We start from the raw sequence: 13,294 nt of genomic DNA, 5'->3' as shown, positions 1-13,294 counted from the left end.
CCATAACTCTGCTTGGGAACTAGGCTGGTCGAAATTTGTTTAACAGCAATCCAGTAGCAAATTGAGGAGCTGGAGCTGGCTAGTGCAAATTGAGAGAGAGAGAGAGAGAGAGAGAGAGAGAGAGAGAGAGAGGAAACACTATATTCAGAACGAAAGCATATACAGGATCACCCATTATTAGTAAGCTTTACTTGTTTTGTAGCTTCAAAGCTTTGTATAACACCAAATAAAAGACTCAAGGGAAAATAGATGATACATTACTTCTACAAAATTGAATAACAGTGATCAGCCTCTCTTCAATTGATGCTAAGATGCTGTGTAGCAGTCCAAGTATGACCAGGCTCCAGCTGGACGTTTCCAATCTGAAATGAACATGGCATCTTACAGTTAGCAGAAATAGAATCAATTTAGCAGTCTGATGAGTATACATACTGTCTCGATTATGTCGGAATCGGCAGTATTAGATAGACAAATCCGTTTTGGTCAAGTTCAAATAGTCACAATTGAAGAAACAGGGAAGTTATTACCTTTGCATTTTCCACACAAACAAAATCTTTGTAGCATGCTTCCATTGTCAGATAGGGGTTCCACAAAACAGCATCTGTCCAACTACACAAGGAAAAAGAACAGGGGAGTCAAGCATGTAAAACAGAGTTATTTTGATAAAATCTTACCTAAACTTGTGAAACAGAGATTTACACTCACTTAGTGTTCTTGATAGATATTATGTCACCTAAGCCATTATCAAGATTCAACTCATTAGGGGCTTCCAGGTATACGCAATCCACGAATCCAGGAAAAGTGACCCCATCCCTGTGTCATTAAGATAACAATCAGAAATGCCTAGCAATCTGTGCCAAAAGGGTTTCTAAAGATGTTGCAGAAAAGTGAATAAGCTATGATAAAAGCATTTTAATTATGAAAACCCACTGCCCCATTAACCTCATTTACCCAGCCAATAAACTGAAAAAGAAAGAATTGAATTCATTTTGCTTTTGTCATGTTATAGAAGCATTTCATGAAAATGATACAGGCCTTTCTTCCTTGCCCTCCAATGGATTCTTGGGGTCAGGATCTTTATTCAGTGTTTTGCAGCCTTTCAAACCTTTAACCGATGCCCCTTGTGCAGAAGCCTGCATGATAAAGGCTAATGTTAATGATTTACAATCATTTTTCAACACTCATTTAATGCAATCAATTTCAAAATCTGTGCATATGGAGGTACGATTCCTAGTGTTTTCAGACTTTTGAAGTCATTATATACAATATATGAATTTCTCCTTATCTTTATTCTACTACATTAACTTCCACATTCAAATCTTCTAACAATTCCATTTTCTTTTTTTAATATATAAATCATTTCCACCTCAAATGAGTCCTCAACACTGCTAATTTCATTATGCCAGAATGACAATTGAATCACTGGGGGAGAATATTATACTTACGCGGAAGTATGTGTGCAATGCGGTGCTGAATGAAAATGGCTAATGTTAATGATTTACAATCATTTTTCAACACTCATTTAATGCAATCAATTTCAAAATCTGTGCATATGGAGGTACAATTCCTAGTATTTTCAGACTTCTGAAGTCATTATATACAATATATGAATTTCTCCTTATCTTTATTCTACTACATTAACTTCCACATTCAATTCTTCTAACAATTCCAATTTCTTTTTTTAATATCTAAATCATTTCCACCTCAAATGTCCTCAACACTGCTAATTTCGTTATGCCAGAATGACAATTGAATCACTGAGGGAGAATATTATACTTACGCGGAAGTATGTGTGCAATGCGGTGCTGAATGAAAATGGCTTGCTGTCCGTATTTTTAATTACAAGTTCGGTGGAAAGGCTCTTTGTTTGCAAAGTGACCTGCAATCATTGGAACACATTAGAAGTTTTGTTACCTAATCCACATAATGCAGAATTCAATATTGTGCATGTAGTTTAATACAGTACTGTTGTGTAGAACATGGTGCACACCAAGGTGGCAGTGAATTACCAGTGTGAGCTAGACAAGCATCATTTTTATAGAGAGATATCTGCAACTGACCTTGTACAAAGCTTGAAAGCTGAAATCCCACATGGAACGACTGTATTCACCATCCTTTAGTTCTAAAGTTATGGCAGGATCTCCTTGCACATTTTCAGAATCAATGACAGACCAGTCCAAGTTTCTTGCAAATCCATGCTATTAATTGAAGAAACATCTCCAAGCCTCAGTACAATAGCAGAAGGCTGATAATGCAGTCATATATACATCATGCAGCCATAACAAAGATCTGGATCTCCAGACGGGAATCCTTAATGGCGGCAACAATGTCAGTAGACTCACTACCACCGTATCACATTAAGCAGTGTGATTTTGTAAATTTTACCAAGAAATCTATCAAACCTATCATCAAACTTCAAATCCTCGTAGTCTATATATAAAAATTTCCATCAATTCCCATTGCTTGGGGTTTAAGTGTTTAGGTTTTTAATTTGCTGGCACTCATCAGAACGATGTATCTGATAGACCACTAAAATCAACTGAGCTCGTAAAATCAAAGATACAATTAAAGGCAACAATGCTGGTGGATTCGGAAACAAAAATAGAGTACCGTACCTGCTGAATTGTGCCTGGTCCAAACTGTGGAAAACAATGTGGAACGCCTCCACTATCCCAAGAGAGAATAGTCAGTATCTGACGAAAATCCCAAGCTTTCAGGCAAAATGACTATTCAAAGGAACTCAGACGCTTAAAACATACAAACACAAAGGCAAGTAACCATATTTCCAAATTAAACCAAGTGAGGTTTGTGAATGAAATGATCATTTAAATTGTTCTCGTTTTAGCACACATTACAAAGTCAACCGGTAGCTTAAACCCAACAGATATAGCAAGAAGCATATTGGTTTGTATGGCTCAAATCTAAACAAAAACATATAAAGCAAATTACTTTCAAAATTGAAAGTCAAGAAAATGAACCCACGAAATCCAAAACAACCTGATTGGTTTTTTCTTATTGAAGACAGCATCAGGTCGAACAAAAAGGAGGTCCCTTCCATTTGGAACTTTCCAAGACGTAATGCAACCACCAAACAGATATATATCTGCCTCACTGCAAAAACAAATTCACAAATTCACAATCAAAGAGTCGATCTTTCATTTTTATATGTGAATTCAGCAACAACCCACAAAATCAATCCAATGTACCTGCCACCAGAGCTAGTCAAAACGACCTTGGGTAACTTCTCTTCACCCTCTGCAAATCTCACTCCTGTAGTAGCAATCTCTGTGTTGGCACTTGCAAGAGCCATTGCAGACGACCTTTTTGGTGCTTGCCAATACCTGTGTGGGTGTGTTTTGTGAGTTTTACAAGTAGCAGATGAGTTGCCGAATTGAATGAGAGAAATTAACCCACCGGTTGACTCGGCTGGAGTTTGGAGTAGTCAGGGTAGGGAGTGAAATGAGCATAGAAACCATCGCCATCTTCTTCGAGTGGGTTGGTTTGTGCGACTCTGTGGTTCCGCTCCATATATCTTCTGTGATTGTTAATCAGATCAGAGTCAATGGGTGCCACCACCCGCCAAGCCCAAGTATCCCAAAATAGAAATTCGGATATTCTGTTGTTTTGAGTGGCTCTCAGTCTTAAGATAAAACCAGTCATCTGGCTCAATCCAGTTTTGTTAGTGGGTTGGACCAGCTCGATGCTCCTATTGCTCAAGCCCAACATCAAGGAGTTGTTCTTTCTTACAATCCAATCATAATTTGATGTTTCAGTCTGAGTTCATTTAATGGTCGGTTTCGTATCATAAATAAGTAAATATTCAGGACAGGGAAAATGAGTGGTTATACTAATAAGGAGGGAATCCTTAATAGTCATTAGTTCAATTGCAGAGTTATTAGTAGACCGCAGCATTGAATTCGAATGGACGAAAATGGATTTGCTTAACCCTGTTTTGACTGGTCAAACCAGCCCAATCAATGACCTGAGCTCCTTGTTTAATGGTGCTGTTGGCCCATGGACCATGATGAACAAGTATTGTGCCAACAACACGACCCTTGGGCTCAAACAGCCCAAATTTGGCTAACAGAATTGCAGAACAAAATCAGCAGTTAATTGAGATTGAGAACTGAAATTTGTAATCGATGCCAGGAGTGGGATCGCTGGTGAAGGGGCCTCGGGCAGTGAACGTGATCATCCAAAGGTTACAGAGATGTATGAGCAGCACAACCGGCGCTGTGATGAGCTTTGGAGACGGAAGCCATGGAGCTCTGGGTTTGCCCACTTCCCTCATGGGCCTTGGTGTGGACGCTTACGAGCCTATTCGGGTCCCTTCTCTGCCTTCTGATGTCACCAGCGTCACCGCCGGACACTACCACTCGCTTGCTGTGACTTCCCAAGGCCAGCTCTGGGCTTGGGGCCGAGACCTTGAAGCCCAGCTCGGCCGTGGTCTCCCTTCTCCCAGGTAAAGCTTTCAGCTTTTCAGCTTCTTCGAGCTCTAAGAAACAGCACAAGTTAACCCTTTTTTAGCCCTTTCCATATGTATTTCTTTTGTGTTGCATCGAAAGGGGTCTTGTGCTAATTCATAACCGTGGTCCTATTTTTGAGTCAATAGTTTCTTCGGGGTACTTATATGTTTTGTATGTATGCATGGCCAAGATTAACCATGAAAATGCATTTTTTTTGTTTTTGTTTTTGGGTTATAATTAGAAGCCTCTTTTTAATGGAGTTGTTGATAGTTATCTCGCTAATGAAACATCATGGGATTTTTTAGAGTTTTTCTTTGACTATTTCCTATCATGCTTTGATGTGTATTATGAAATGGTAAGTTACTGGATGTTAAGCTTTTGTTATTGGTGGCAGAGATTCATGGAATGAACCAAAGAAAGTAGCAGGGTTGGATCAAGTAAATGTTTGTGCTGCATTTGCATCTGGTGTTGTTTCTGCGGCCATTGGAGATGATGGTTCTTTGTGGGTTTGGGGAAAGTCGAAGCGTGGCCAACTTGGTCTTGGAAATCAAGTAACGGAGTCTGTGGTGCCTTCCAGAGTTGAAGCACTTGCAGGAGAGAAAATAATTAAGGTGCGCTCTAATGCTTGAGGTAGGAGTTTGTTATACACTATGATGCAACAATTGACTCACAATTGGCAGAAAATAAATAAATTGCAAGAGCTTTGCCTAGGATGCTTAAATGTTGTTTACTTCATAAGAAGGAAGTTTTTGGGGCACACATGTTCTTTGGCAGGTATCGTTTGGTTGGGGGCATGCTCTTGCACTGACTGAGGATGGAAAGTTGTTTGGTTGGGGTTATTCAGCTGATGGTAGGTTAGGAAGCATTACAGAATCTTTGGGGACGTCTCTACTGGAATCACGGGGAGATTTGAATAATAGGGAACTGTCAAGTTCAACACTGGAAGCTGCTGAGAAGCTGGTTTTAGAAGGGATGGCGAAGGAGAATAACATGCCAATAATTTGGGAACCTAGTTTAGTGAGAGAACTACATTCTGTTGACGTTGTAGACATTGCATGTGGTTTTGATCATTCATTAATTCTTTGTGGTAGGTAGTGTTGTGTTCATTGATATGCTTATACAGATATAGATATTCATGTGTGCTGTTTTTTCTAACTTTAAAGTTTCAGGTGATGGAACACTACTAAGCTGTGGGAGCAATGTATATGGTCAGTTGGGCAGAGAAAAACAGGATTTAGGGTTGTTTCCTGTTGACATAAGCTTCCGTCCCACGTATATAGCATCAGGGCTTGGCCATTCTTTGGCGATTTGCCAGGTTCCATCATCAAATGTTATAGGAGGGGCCGAAGGCATTGTTACTTGGGGGTGGAATCAGAGCTCTCAGCTTGGAAGAGGTGGATCTGAGAATATTCCGTTGGTGATTGAAGGATTGGAAGGGGAAATTCCTGTCACAGTGTCAGGAGGGCGTGTGCATTCCATAGCTCTCACATCCAAGGGAGAAGTGTGGGTTTGGGGTTGTGGTAAGAACGGAAGGCTTGGGTTAGGAAGCTCCTGTGACGAAGCTGAACCAATATTGCTCGACTTTGTAGAGGGTTGTCAAGTTTTACAAGCAGTGTCCGGATTTGATCATAATCTCGTCCTCATTGCCGAATGATGTGTATGACAGAATGATTGTAATTGCATCATTTTTGCAGTTTTGCCTATGTCTCTTTTCTGGCTTATATATTCCAATGTATTTGTAAGTTCATCTGAGCTTCTATTAGGATATGATTATTCAGGTCAAAGGGAGAAACAAAAATATAGATTGCTGAATGCTACATTTTTAAGTAGAGATCGAATATGTGCGACTAATGTAGAGATTAACGTTTTATCTTGTTTTCCTTCGTCGTTGCGGATTGTGAATGCCTATCTCCTAACTTTGATCCCGTGGGTCTTCAGAATGTTGTTATGTCTGCATCTCCAAATTTCTTGTGCTACATACCTTTTGATTTTATTTTTCTTTATGTAATTTTCTCTTTGTTGTGACATTGTGGGGTTCAAAGTGACAATGTTATATTATGCTGGATAACGTTCACAAGGCACAAGGGAATAGCAGATGATAGGTTCTGTAAAGCTTCAACCCATTTCAGGTTGAGATCAGAATTCAAAAAAGTGGCCATGTAAAGATGCATCAGAATGGAAGTACACAGTATGTGGTTATATGAACGATTCCAGTATCTTTTTTCTTTTTTTTGGGTCAACAAAGATATCATAAAAGCCAACCCGCAAAGGCCCAAAGGGGAGCCAAACCCAACCAAACACAACAGACACACCAAATTCCAGTATCAATCAGAAGGAATATGATGAAAGGAAACAATTATTACACAGAATATTAGTATGGTGTAATTTGTTACATTTCCAGTCTAACACAAATTGATTCTTTTTAACTTTGATAACAGTTTGTAATCCTCAAGAAACCTTCTGCAACTTTTGCAAGAAGTGTAAGTAGGCTATTGTCCAACTTAAACCAGATTGATACGAACACAGTCCATGCGTCATCAGCATGGCGGAAGATCCTTAGGCACAGGCAGAACAGATTGATCTGATCCTGGTCCATCTTCTACCACGAATGCTGTTTTCAGTCCCCAGCCTGTATGAAGCTCCAGATGACAGTGCATGAACCAAACGCCTAGACATTCAAACAGGAAGCAAAGCATATAATAAGTAAATAACCTACAAGTAAGTAAATGTGGTACATGTAACATTACTCGAAATAATTATTTGCAATTGTCATACCTGGATTATCAGCTCTAAAACGAATGGCAGTCCAACCACCTGTGGGAACTCCTACTGTATTTCTCTCAACAGGATCAACCAAGTTGTATTTAGCAGGGTCCTTGGCAGGATCAAAATTCCCAATCCCAGTTCCAACAACAAAGAAATTGTATCCATGGAGATGGAATGGATGTGTCTCAACTGTTAGAAGGTTGGTGTCCTGCAACACCAGCTCAACAGTAGAGTTGAAGGCAATCTTGCTCAGCCTAGTCCCTGTGGAAGTCCCAAGATTGGCTGTAAGTGGTGCACCGGTATAATTGAAAGGAGTTTGTGGGCTATCAGGGAAGTCAGTTTTGAATACTCCCTTGAGATTGAAGTAATGGGCTTGTAGAAGCCCAACCTGAGGCATCTCAAAAGAGATATTGTTCAAGGAAGCAACAAATCTTGTTCCATTAAGGCAAGTTGGGCAGGATTCCTTTCCAAAACCAATTGTGTAGAAGAGCTTTCTGTCAACTTTGAGAGGAACATTTGCTGGAAAATTTGGAGTGTTTAAGCTCTTGAGTTTCTTGCCGTAGCTTAAAGCAAAGGATGTGTCATTAGAGACAGGCAGTTGAGGAAGGCTTGGTAGAACAGTGTTGGGGATGCCTCTGTATTGGAATATTCCTGTGGCTGCCTTGTTGTCTATGGGAACTGGAGCATCCATGAAAGGCCTAGTAGCCATGAAGTATCTGCCTGAAGCTTGAGCGGCTTGTACCAAAACGTTTGTGGTCTGACCAGGTGCAATTAGTATGGCTTGAGTAGTGAATGGTTTTGTGTACACTGCATCAACCTCCACCACTGTTAGGTTGTGACCGGCAATGGCGAAGAAAAGTTCATCATTGAGAGCAGCATTGATAATTCTCAGTAGATAGGTCTTCCCTTGCTCAACCTCCATAACAAAAGTATCTAAACCAAGAAAAACAGAACAAAATCGGAATTAGAACTTCTGCAATTTGCATGCCAACCACCTTTGTGGTTTGGCCTTGATCCCCAAATTTCATATACTTGTGTTTTCACTGATTAATTGTGCTTACGTTTCTCAGAGCAAGGAAACAAAGGCCCTGGCTTCCCATTGATTGTGTGCGCGTCAGAGGTGTTTGGTGCCAATCCCAAGTTGTTTGCTTTCTTGACAAACTCTTCCACATCGACATTCCACCATTCTCCAAGTATAATTTCAGCTTCCCTGTGTGGTTGTGGGAAAGGAAATGGGGTCCCTTGTTTAGGCATGATAACAATTGCACCATAGACGGTGGCCCTCAACCAAAGAATGTGTGCATGCCACCATAGAGTTCCTCTTTGCCCTGTTACATTGAAGTCATAAGTATAGCTGCTTCCGGTCTGAATTGGACATTGTGTTATATAAGCCGGTCCATCTGCCCAACCGTTTCGATATTGCTTCAGTCCATGCCTGTAAGAACATATATAACTCAATCAGCTATAAGCTAAGGCATGCTGATTATTTGGTTTTGATTTTGATCACTTGTTTTTTTGGTTAATTATTTAGTTCAACTCTTACCAGTGAATTGACATGTTGTATTGAGCATGGTTTGTAACATTGACGACAACTCTGTCTCCTTCCCTGACATAGATGGTCGGCCCCGGAAACCTACCATTTACAGTAACAATGGATTTTGCATGGCATAATCTACTCACATTCTTCACTTGGACCTGTGAAAACACAGAGGATGTTATCAATTGGAAAGCCATGCACAAAGTACAACTTTTTTTTTCTTTTTCAATATGTTGTTTGAAGGTTGTATGTTTGTGCATGCAAATGATATTAGAGCATTTGAAACAACTCACATCAAATTGGTATTTTTTTATGGCAGCTTCTGCTGGAGAAGTGATTAAGCCAAGAAACCCAAAGCAAAGAAACACCAACCCACAGAAGAATCTGTTCCAGCGGCTGCTAATCATTTTCTCTCTGTTGATCACAACTTCAATTGTGGTGTGTTTATTTGATGAGGCAATGTGGCAATGAGGCATGAAGACAAAGATGCCAAATATATTTATATGAATGTGCAGAGGCAAATATGTTGCATTTCTTTTGAGTTTGTTAAAGCGGTTTGTGTGGCTCAGTAATTAGGTAAGAATTGTGAAGGTGATGTACATGAAACCGTGCAAGCAAAACACTGAAAGGGACACACATTGCCTTTGACTGACTTAAAGGCTGGGATTACTAAACCAAGGAGAAGATTTTAGAAACCTGAGAGTTAAAAATGGATAAAGATATACTTGAAAGATGCATTTTTTATAATTGCACCAACCAAACCCCCCAAATCCAGTTCTACAAGCCCTGCTAAGCTTTACCTTCAAGGGAGGTTCTTGCAAAGTGCCATCTATGCAAATGCTTCACTACTGTTGTGCTTATGTGGTCAGATGTCATTTTCCAGCGGAGTCATTTGTAGCTAGAGTGCTGCCTACTAATCCTATGGGCCCCTGGTATATCAGAACCTTTTTTTTTTTCTTACTTGTAAGCTTCATTGGTTGATATCAGAATTATGGTTGTTTATGCGTATTTTGGGGCTGTTTTCATTAAGGTACTTGGGAAAGAGGCTTCCTCTTGCTTCTAGCCAACTCCATAAGGGAAAAACAAATGGAACACACACACACACACACACACATATATAATATATACATATATAAATATAGCGTTATTGAGCTTTAGCAGGCCCCCATCATTGAAACAATTCCCTGCTGCATTTTAGAATATGCTTTTATATGAAGCACCAATGAGCTTTCAACTTGGCAATGGCATAGGTCCTCTCTACAATGAAGCAAATAACAAGGTGGAGAGTGGCATAAGCCCACGTCTGACAAAGAAAAAGAAGGATATGATAAAACATAAGCCCACGTCGAACCGGAAGACCTCATCATCATACATATCCAACAAGAAACAAAGTGAAGGAATATTTTAATGTTGAGCAATAAGAATAGTAGTGCTCCTGAAACACTGCATTGACATGTACGACTGACAGTTATATGCGCACGTCTCTTTTAATACAAATCATATTGAGAGAATTTGATTTTCTCACAATATTGTCAATGTATCATGGAAGTTCGAATTTAAGACCACTGCACGTGCCAAAAAATACTGATGATTTGGCAAAGGATGATAGAGTCGCTCATATTATGATGATGATGATCCATCAGCTGGCAAGAGGCAGTGAAAAACAAAGAGTACATAGTAGGATGAATATGGTGCCCAAGTCTCAAGTTCCAACCTTATCGAATGTGACAAGTCAATCAATTCTCACACGTGGCATGCCTCGTGATCAAGAGGCCTATCCAACTAAGGCAAGAAAAAACCAGTCTCTTCTCCTCATAATTCAGCTGAGACAAATTAAAGCAAGTAGGTCAAGAACATGGCTTGCTTTAGTGGAAGTGCCACTCTTAGGCTCCACTTCATCAACCCCGCTTTAGAACTATGCATGCAAACAACTTGTTCTCATCGTGAGACATACAAGTACCCAAAAAATATTGAAGACAAAAGAACTATATTGAGATTTGAAATTGATAAGTAGAGTTTGGTACATTTGTGGTGAATATAAAGGCTGGTTTGGGACTGTTTGTCTAGAAGTATTTGTGCTAATAAGTACTTCTAGTAAAAGTGCTTTTATTATAAAGATGCGGGTATTTCACCGAATTAACTCTTGAACTTGTACCTAATTATCAATTTATTCTTTAATTTTTTAAAAAAAAATAGGACTTGAACTAAATTTTATTCTCAATTTCCCTTACTATTCAAATTCTCAACATTTTATCCAATTTTTTATTAAATTATTAAAAATAAATTTCTTTTTTTTTTTTTGGGAAAAAAATTAAAGAAAGGAGAAAATAAAAGAAAATAAAACCCCCTCCTCACTGTCGTCACCTTTCTTCCCCACCATTGCCATCACGCCTCTCCCCACCATCGTAGCACCTAATCAACTTCCGACCTAACCCGAGACCCAAGACCACCCATTTCCCCATTGCCGCCTCCTTTCTCAGCAGCCCACCCTCCCACATCCACCAGACTCTTTCTTCCCCCTACAAATATACTCTACACACCCATTCACCACAACTAGCCCCTCATCTCACCAACCCAGAACAACTCCTCCCAATCTCCCAGCTTAGCCACTCCAATGCCACTCCAATCCTCAATTGAAATCATAGCAGCCAATGACCACCCCCCTTCCCCACTCGCAACTCACCCCCACATCGAAAAAACAAAATAGAAAACCTTATCCCACCCACAGACCCAAACCAATTCGCACCCCTTCCCCTATAATTTTTTGACCCCCCATAGCCTTTAAGGTCCAGACCCCTTCACCTCACAAGTTCATTCTCTCCTCACCCAAAATCTCGACCCCAAATCGCACAACTCAATGGATTCAAGATCTAAACAAATGGGGTTGTTTGGAGGGTGGGGGCTGATGGGTCTGGTTGGGACTGGTAAGAGGGCAAAGTCAGCGAGAGAGAGAAGACAGAATCATATATATATATATAGAGAGAGAGAGAGAGAGAGAGAGAGGGATGAATCGGAGAGACGGAGAGAGGGTTGAGTCGGAGAGAGAGGGAAGAATGAGTGGGTGGGTCCCACCCCTCTGTTTATTAAAATGATTTTTTTTTTTCATTTTATATGTCATATTATTTTATTTTACAATATTTAATTATTTTAAACATATAAAATGAACAATTTGCCTTCATATTTAATGAAATATTAGATGAAATGTTGATGATTTAGACAGCAGGGGAACATTGAGAATAAAAATTAATTAGAGTCCTTAATTTTCTATAATAAAAAAGATTATAGGGTAAATGATAGATATGTACAAGTTCATAGAGCAATTCGACAGATTACCCTAAAGATTTTGAAATTTTCACACCCAAGTGCTTTATGAAAAAGTACTTGGAAGTGCTCCTTCATAAAGCGCTTTTAAACTTTTTTATCAAATGCAATCAGAAGTGTTTTTTGTTGTCAAAAAACGCTTTTAGCCATTTCAGAAGCTCTCCCAAAAATACCCACGGTTTAAAAATTATATAAAAACTGATTATTTTATAGCGAACTTAAGGTTATCTGTGTACTTATTATACATCTTTGTCACATTTTCCCCCATTTACACCAACAAAAAAAGAACTTTGGAATTTCCATTTTAAATGGAAAAACAAGCGGATTTATTCAACTTTTGCGACATTGCCAAGCATGTTGAGTTAAACCTAACCTACCATTATTGCACCTTCCATCCAATGTGAAGGTTGGAAGTCCCATGAAAGTTTGCTTGTCAAATCCCAAGTGAAACTTTTCTCCCCAAAAAAAAAGTCCAAGTAAATAAAAAATAAAAACCTCCTTCCAAACTTTCAACAAAAATAAAAACCTCATCAATCGGTTTCAATTTTAACAAACCTAATTAATAAATTTGTTAAGAAGAGAAGGTATAGAATTTATATATATATTACTCATTAAAGATGTCGACAGTTAGACATTGAAAAAATAAAGAAAAGAAAAGACGAACAAACTCGACTTATCTTAATTATTTCTCACATTTTCTTACCACTTAAGTTATTTTTAGAAATTTATGACTAAAAACCAATTTTTTTTCCCAGAATTTAGGATATTGTCACCACTAAATTTAGGATATGATTGAAAGCATTGCAATAATATTTTGTATTTGTGATCTCCGCAATCCAAAAATATCAAGCATATTCAAGCATAAAATAGCTTGACAATATTTGTAGCTTTTTTGCATGAGAAAGATAAACCATTGGATAATGCACACTATGTAAGTTTCCCTATTTGGGTTTTTTTTCCAATCAGATTCTGACAACAAAGTTTCTCTGCATTTATAATTCGTAGGGTTAAAGACAATTTCTTTCTTTGCTGTAAAAACATTCCTAAATTCATACTGGCTTCTATCAATAGAACAAATTCCACAAATCAATCAAAACAAGAAAAACTGGAATAATCTGCCACGTGTACGACACAGAGTGGCTCCAGCAGTAGGAGTGGCACACCAGATTCCCCCGCCATTGAAAATTACAGAAAATTTACAGCT

The 13,294-nt window shown here is 38.9% G+C and overlaps 3 protein-coding genes across 4 annotated transcripts; 1 reads left to right on the top strand and 2 right to left on the bottom strand.

Annotated features, from left to right (window-relative positions):
• LOC18769231 (putative glucose-6-phosphate 1-epimerase) lies at positions 124-3,558 on the bottom strand. Its single transcript, XM_020569414.1, has 10 exons — positions 3,415-3,558; positions 3,207-3,341; positions 2,998-3,111; positions 2,616-2,667; positions 2,061-2,198; positions 1,781-1,879; positions 1,036-1,133; positions 706-813; positions 528-609; positions 124-362 (listed from the first exon to the last, which is right to left on the bottom strand). Exons 1-10 carry the CDS (start codon positions 3,480-3,482, stop codon positions 297-299), a joined length of 960 nt encoding a protein of 319 aa, XP_020425003.1. The 5' UTR covers positions 3,483-3,558; the 3' UTR covers positions 124-296.
• LOC18771224 (ultraviolet-B receptor UVR8) lies at positions 4,106-6,391 on the top strand. 2 transcript variants are annotated; one of them, XM_020568639.1, is made up of 4 exons: positions 4,106-4,462; positions 4,861-5,077; positions 5,241-5,553; positions 5,630-6,391. In XM_020568639.1, exons 1-4 carry the CDS (start codon positions 4,143-4,145, stop codon positions 6,118-6,120), a joined length of 1,341 nt encoding a protein of 446 aa, XP_020424228.1. In that variant the 5' UTR covers positions 4,106-4,142; the 3' UTR covers positions 6,121-6,391. The 2 variants fall into 2 exon arrangements, with proteins under 2 accessions (XP_020424228.1, XP_007202152.2); XM_007202090.2 differs by having other exon boundaries at positions 4,108-4,462; positions 5,636-6,391.
• LOC18769245 (laccase-11) lies at positions 6,692-9,272 on the bottom strand. Its single transcript, XM_007204136.2, has 5 exons — positions 9,063-9,272; positions 8,776-8,927; positions 8,294-8,667; positions 7,242-8,165; positions 6,692-7,134 (listed from the first exon to the last, which is right to left on the bottom strand). Exons 1-5 carry the CDS (start codon positions 9,243-9,245, stop codon positions 7,004-7,006), a joined length of 1,764 nt encoding a protein of 587 aa, XP_007204198.2. The 5' UTR covers positions 9,246-9,272; the 3' UTR covers positions 6,692-7,003.

This window comes from Prunus persica, chromosome G7 (assembly GCF_000346465.2).
Source record: "Prunus persica cultivar Lovell chromosome G7, Prunus_persica_NCBIv2, whole genome shotgun sequence".
Taxonomy (NCBI): Eukaryota; Viridiplantae; Streptophyta; class Magnoliopsida; order Rosales; family Rosaceae; genus Prunus; species Prunus persica.
Note: the sequence above shows the minus strand (reverse complement) of the source record. Positions and strands in the feature narration are given on the sequence as shown.

Coding starts and splice junctions, on each gene's coding strand:
- LOC18769231 (XM_020569414.1), bottom strand. CDS start 3,482: ATGGCGATGGTTTCTATGCTCATTTCACTCCCTACCCTGACTACTCCA. Junction 2,668..2,997: donor AATAAGAAAAAACCAATCAG/GTTGTTTTGGAT, acceptor CTCTTGGGATAG/TGGAGGCGTTCCACATTGTT. Junction 610..705: donor ATATCTATCAAGAACACTAA/GTGAGTGTAAAT, acceptor TTCCTTGTGTAG/TTGGACAGATGCTGTTTTGT.
- LOC18771224 (XM_020568639.1), top strand. CDS start 4,143: ATGCCAGGAGTGGGATCGCTGGTGAAGGGGCCTCGGGCAGTGAACGTG. Junction 4,463..4,860: donor CGTGGTCTCCCTTCTCCCAG/GTAAAGCTTTCA, acceptor TATTGGTGGCAG/AGATTCATGGAATGAACCAA. Junction 5,554..5,629: donor TCATTCATTAATTCTTTGTG/GTAGGTAGTGTT, acceptor CTAACTTTAAAG/TTTCAGGTGATGGAACACTA.
- LOC18769245 (XM_007204136.2), bottom strand. CDS start 9,245: ATGCCTCATTGCCACATTGCCTCATCAAATAAACACACCACAATTGAA. Junction 8,166..8,293: donor GTTTCCTTGCTCTGAGAAAC/GTAAGCACAATT, acceptor TTCTTGGTTTAG/ATACTTTTGTTATGGAGGTT. Junction 7,135..7,241: donor TTTTAGAGCTGATAATCCAG/GTATGACAATTG, acceptor TTGAATGTCTAG/GCGTTTGGTTCATGCACTGT.